We start from the raw sequence: 5,527 nt of genomic DNA, 5'->3' as shown, positions 1-5,527 counted from the left end.
AGCACAAATGCTGTGATGCTATCTATGGGTAACCACTATTTAAACCATATCCATTTGCTTTGATCTTCGTTTTTCTTCTTGTCTCAGTAAACACTGGTTTGCCTGAGAACCGTGTTCTTTGTGTCACTGAAACTCGCTCTCTTGTGGGAACCAAATTTTCTGAACATGAAATGTTGAACTGGGTAACGTCAGTGGCAAACCTCTGAAAAAAAGTGACCCAGAAAGCTTGTCTGCCCCTAAAATGTTTTCTATGATTTAATGCTGAAATTCACTAAGTCATTTTTGTAAAGAGGAAAAAATGAAATCAGACATATGTATAGACTTAGTATTTATTGATAGTGTTCCAGCTCAAATGTACATTTGTAATATGTAATCAATAACTGACTCATGTTAAAACCAGTGCAGTTTTATTTAAAAGAACTGAGCGCTTGCTACTCTCTGTGTTTGGCTTTTGAATCTATTGGAGAATAAACATTAAAATCACACACTTCAGTCTTGATTAATTGGAAAATTATAATGCTATTAAATGTGAGTGAAATGACCTTAGCAGGAGGGGAAATTACATTTTTACAAAGTCAATCAGGGGGAAAAAACAATTTCAGTCCATCATGTCCTCGATAATCAAGCAGAAGCTCGATAATTAAAACTGCAGCGAGTTTATCAGAGTCCGGTCAAGCTAAAGGCTTTTATGCCTGACAGCGGTTATCAAACAGACTGATGGGCATGGCCAGTCTTTTTGCCAGGATACCCTCCAGGTTCTCTAATGGCATCCTCCTCACATCATAGCCCCGCACGCTGGGCTTCGCATTCTTATTAACCGGCACAATCTCCTCGCCGCTGTTCGGGTCGTTTCTTCCAACTGCAGCACACGTGGGGAAAAACTGCTTCACATTATTAGGGAGATCAGATTTGAATGATGGGCAGCAGTAGGCAGACCACATGTATTCAGGAACAGACACCCTGTTATTAATCCAGTGGTCCCCAGATTTGTATGGCATGGCCCCGGTGATCACGTACATGGTCCCGTTGCAGAACGTCTTGAAATCTCTCAACACGTCATTCTCCAGTTTGTTCCAGGGTCCAGAGTTGGAGCCCTCTTTTTGGGGGACAATGTTTGTCAGGGTAAAGGTGGCTTTCCGGTTGTCGAGCGTCTTCTGGTGCAAGCTGGGATTGAGATGACCCTTGGTAAAGCTTGAGTTCCTGTAGTCATCAAGCACCGCCTGGCTTTCAATCACATTCTGGTCGACAGGGGTTTCAAAATGCTTCATATCTGGGCTGGCACCGGAAAATGCCAACTGACAGACGGAGGAAAAAGGACATGACCATGTTTAGAAACTTTAAAAGAGTTTGCTGCTTCTGTTTGAGTTAAACAGTCACATAGCTTTAAACATGATGACCTCATTTGAAGATGCAAATGTCTCTTTCTTCATGGGTTCACAAAAGAAAACATATATGTGACTGTGTTTTTCATACATGTGTTTTTTACGTATAATCTCTATTTTTCACCGGAAAAAAAAACCAATGAACGCAACACTATAAAATAAGTGTCTGCTCCTTCTTACCTGCGGTTCATACATCCAAACGGATTTGGGTCGTTTGCCATCAGCAGGACTCAGTCTGTACGCAGAGAACAAAGGCACTCGACGCTGACGATCATACAGGCTGGCAAAGTGGTACTGGTTTCTATAGCGCTGGCATATTGGCTGATATCCTGGTGCGCTGACACCCTGTGGGGGAGTTTTATTATAGAAGAAATTAGGGCAGTGGGAGAAGTCCTTGCCGATCTCGCCAACAACCAGGCTACAAAGAAGAAGTAGAAACAGAGCTCTGATGGAGGTTTGGAGCAAATTCCTTTGAGACATCTTCTGTAACAGATGAGCAGGTCAGCTGTAGATCAGAAACAGATTCTAGTAAGCAGACGAATCCCCAGAGTAAAATAATCCACAGTTGTTGTTTGTTAGTTCTGCATCTGCAATCTAACACTGAGGTTTCCTCATTTTTACCAAGAGCGTGGTAACAGTTCTTACCCACCCACATCGACGTTTACAATCAAACTTCCCCTGCTAACGAGCAGTCAGGCTCCCTTCTTCTGAGAATCAAGTTTGCGTCACAGATTTTAAAAAAAAATCTTGGATTCTTTTCAAATTTTAATCATTTGGAAATTTCGTCAAGGTAAATGGATAAATTTGGACCTACACACTTGTAGGAACACTTTGAGTTCTACAAATCCTGGGATTTTATTTGTCACACTATGTCAGTCTGATGACGCACAACATGCACTGATGATATTAGTTTTAAAAAGAGCAAAAAACGTGTGGTAAAGTCACAGGAACTGACATTGCCTTCCCTTTTTGTTGTCTTGTACGAGTTGATTTTTTATCTTGAGTACACTTAGTCCAGAATTCTTATTATACTTCGTACCTAAAAAAGAGAAACATCATGGAAAACTTTGAGATGTGTGTCTCGTTTAAGGCAGAGCGGTGTGACATGCGATGCTTTTCATAATGAAAATCAAACACTCGTTTCTGTTACCACTGTCCTAAACCAGCTCCAGCACATGTTTAATGCAGCATCAGGTGTTTATTGACAGTCATTTGACAAATTATGTATTTATGTAATCACATGCTGTCAAATATTTCTGTTTCTCTTTCTGTCTCATTGGTTTCGGTGTAATGCAGTTTTTCCTTCTGTCATCAAAACTCCGCTCGATGTCAGAACCAGTAGGATTCTGAAAGACAAAAAAAGCTCTTCACAGAGCTTCCCTAATTTCACAATTGCCAAAATAGCAAATGTTTACTACCAGTATGTGGCTTCTTTATTTTGTTATGTGCTCAATTTGTGGGGAAATTCTCCATTTTAGTCAGTTTTTAATCAAACAAATTATGATTCACTACATTTAGGGATTGTCAGAATGCAGAAAAAGCAAAAAATATGGACGAAACCATGGTCACAGCAGAAAACTACAGATTAGATATTTTTCACACATCTAAATGAAACACATCCTGATACTTATGTGTGAAAGGAAAGTTTGTTTTCTACAAGCTACTGGTTCTGTGTTGTAGTAATGGTTTTCTGTATGACTTTATCAGTATCTCACATCACTGTGGAGGAATTGTGGTTCACTCTTCTTTACAGCGTTGGTTGCAAAGAAGACGGCTTGTGTCCATCTGTTTAATCATGGACATCAATTTAAGGTCTGAAATTTCTCTGGGACATTGCAATATCTTGATGGTTTTGTTTTTCTGCCATTCTGTTGTAGATTTGCTGCTATGCTTGGGATCATTGTTTTATTGCACGGCCCAGTCATCACAATAATGGGTGCTTCCATGTTCTTTTAGAGCAAAGAGGCTTTCTCCTGATAGTCCTTCCAAACAAGACAAACTTGTTTATTCTTCTTCTAAAGGTCATGACCTTTAAAATTTAACATGCTAACTGAGGCCTGTAGAGTCTGAGAGCTTTTGGGTTTTCAGCAGTTTTGCATTGTTGCAAGTTTTTGGAGTGAATTTGCTGGAATTTCCAATCTTGGGAAGATTATGGCATTGTGTTAACCAACATCTGAATGCTCTAAACCTCTGCTTTTATAGAGCCGGTCATACTTGCATTTGATTAGCAGTGCCTGACTACTTCACTTTAAAAGTAGAATGGGATGCAGAACCTTCAGCTTCCTGCCCTCTTCTGTGGAGCCAGCTCCCAGTTTGTATTCAGGAGGCAGACCCCTCTCTATGTTTAAGATTAGTCTTAAAACTTTTCTTTTTGATATAGCAGATAGATAGTTAGATTCTTCCCGCTGTCGCCAACTGTTTGTGTGATTTGGTGCTATATAAATAAATTGAAATAATTAAATTACTTCTTACTCACTTAATTCCAGTAGTAAGGACGTATTTAATTTTTCACAGTACTGCACGGGTGAAAATATATTTACATAATAACTTAAACTGACTAATTGTATACATATTTAAGATTATACATACATATTACCTCTGGTTTTAGTAAGCCTGACCGCATATTACTTGGTATTATTCAGCCATCAAACCTCATGGAATTACTCTCTCACTATCTACAGCATTTGTGGGCATTGGGAAAATGTCATATTTACTGGTTTCAGTTTTCTATGATTTATAGGATTTTAAATGTGTGAAACACACTGCCTCTACATCTAGCCACGATTGCTCTGTTTCTACAGAAATGCAGGATGTTACGGTGTAGTGAAAAATTAACACAGAACGCACACAAATGCAGAACAAAAACTATAAATGCCATATTTACTTTCACAGTGTTTATGGAGAAGTATACAAGTACAAGGACCGGTGTCTTTGTGGATCTAAAGAAAGCACATGACAGGGAGCTTAGAGCGGAACTGTGGGACTGCAAGAGGAAGTCAGGAGTGGCAGAGAAGTATGCGAGGCTGCTGTAGGACATGTATGAGGACAGCGAGACAGCGGTGAGGTGTGAGGTAGGAGTGAAATGTGGGGATGGCATTTACATCAGGGAACTGACCTTCCTACTTAAGATGGTGATGGACAGGCTGACAGATGAAGGAGTCTCCTTTGACAACGGGTGTAGGGAGCAGGTGGAAGAGAGCCTAGGTGGAGGTATGCTCTAGGTGAAGAAAGGAGTGCAGGTAGGGTGGAGTGGGCTTCAGGTGTGATTTGTGGCATGATAGAAGAAAGAATGAAAGGGAGGATTTACAAGAAGGTAGGAAGACGTGCTATGATGTATGCTTTGAAGACTGTGGGACTAACAAAAAGACAGGTGGCAGATTTAAAGATGTTAAGATTTTCTCTGGATTAGAAAGGAGGGCATGCAGAGGACTGTTGTAGCAGATGGGGATGCTAGTGACAGGGTGAGATAATCTACTGTAGCGACCCCTAAAGGGAGAAGTGGAAAGAAGAAGAAGACTCACAAGCTGTTTGAGTTTTTGGGCACACAAAAGTTTAGACGTAATCTCACCTCTCTGAGAAACCCCTAAATAATCTTAGAAATGAGACCATTTGTTGAGAAAATGTTTTTAATATTCATGAGAAAACCACCAGAATGGAAAACTTGTTATAATATTTAATATATCGCCTCCCTCCCAAAATATTCTGATAGTTAATTTGTGAAATGGATACAGTTTACAACAAGCTGGTCTCAAATTTAGCGTCTGGAGGAAAAAATCCAGGAGAAAAGGAGCAAATACTGCATCAGTCCTTATCTTAAAAATGCACCTGGTAGACTGATCATCGGGGCCATCTACTGAGCAGTCAGAGGAACAACAGCAGGTGGCAGGATGACCTACATGACCCTGACATTAATCATGCAAAGTGTATAAAATTGACTGAGACTAATAAGACTTTATTTGTATTAGCGTGTAATCCATGGACAGGCAGGGATATAATTTTAATTGAAGAACGCTGGCAAGAGTGTTTTTTTTTTTTCTTGGTGTCAGCTACTTTCCCTTCCCTTCTTCCTTGCTCTGTGTCATGCTTTGCTGACTGGAAGGGTGTGTGTGTGTGTGTGTGTGTGTGTGTGTGTGTGTGTGTGTGTG

At 40.2% G+C, this 5,527-nt stretch overlaps 1 protein-coding gene across 1 annotated transcript in view; it reads right to left on the bottom strand.

Annotated features, from left to right (window-relative positions):
* Nucleotides 1–327: 327 nt before the first annotated feature.
* The window catches only part of LOC102203485 (endonuclease domain-containing 1 protein-like), a 6,649-nt gene continuing 1,449 nt past the window's right edge, over nucleotides 328–5,527 (bottom strand). Inside the window, exons 2-3 of the mRNA XM_005723180.1 lie at nucleotides 1,563–1,887; nucleotides 328–1,295 (exon numbers count right to left, since the gene is read on the bottom strand). Coding sequence (XP_005723237.1) covers nucleotides 687–1,295; nucleotides 1,563–1,862 — 909 coding nt within the window. The 5' untranslated portion in view covers nucleotides 1,863–1,887 and the 3' untranslated portion in view covers nucleotides 328–686. The remainder of the gene's footprint in view (nucleotides 1,296–1,562; nucleotides 1,888–5,527) is intronic.

Source organism: Pundamilia nyererei, unplaced genomic scaffold (assembly GCF_000239375.1).
Source record: "Pundamilia nyererei isolate P.nyererei 1_Seehausen unplaced genomic scaffold, PunNye1.0 scaffold00008, whole genome shotgun sequence".
Classification (NCBI taxonomy): Eukaryota; Metazoa; Chordata; class Actinopteri; order Cichliformes; family Cichlidae; genus Pundamilia; species Pundamilia nyererei.
The sequence above is the reverse complement of the archived record's forward strand: the minus strand, read 5'-3'. Positions and strand labels throughout refer to the sequence as shown.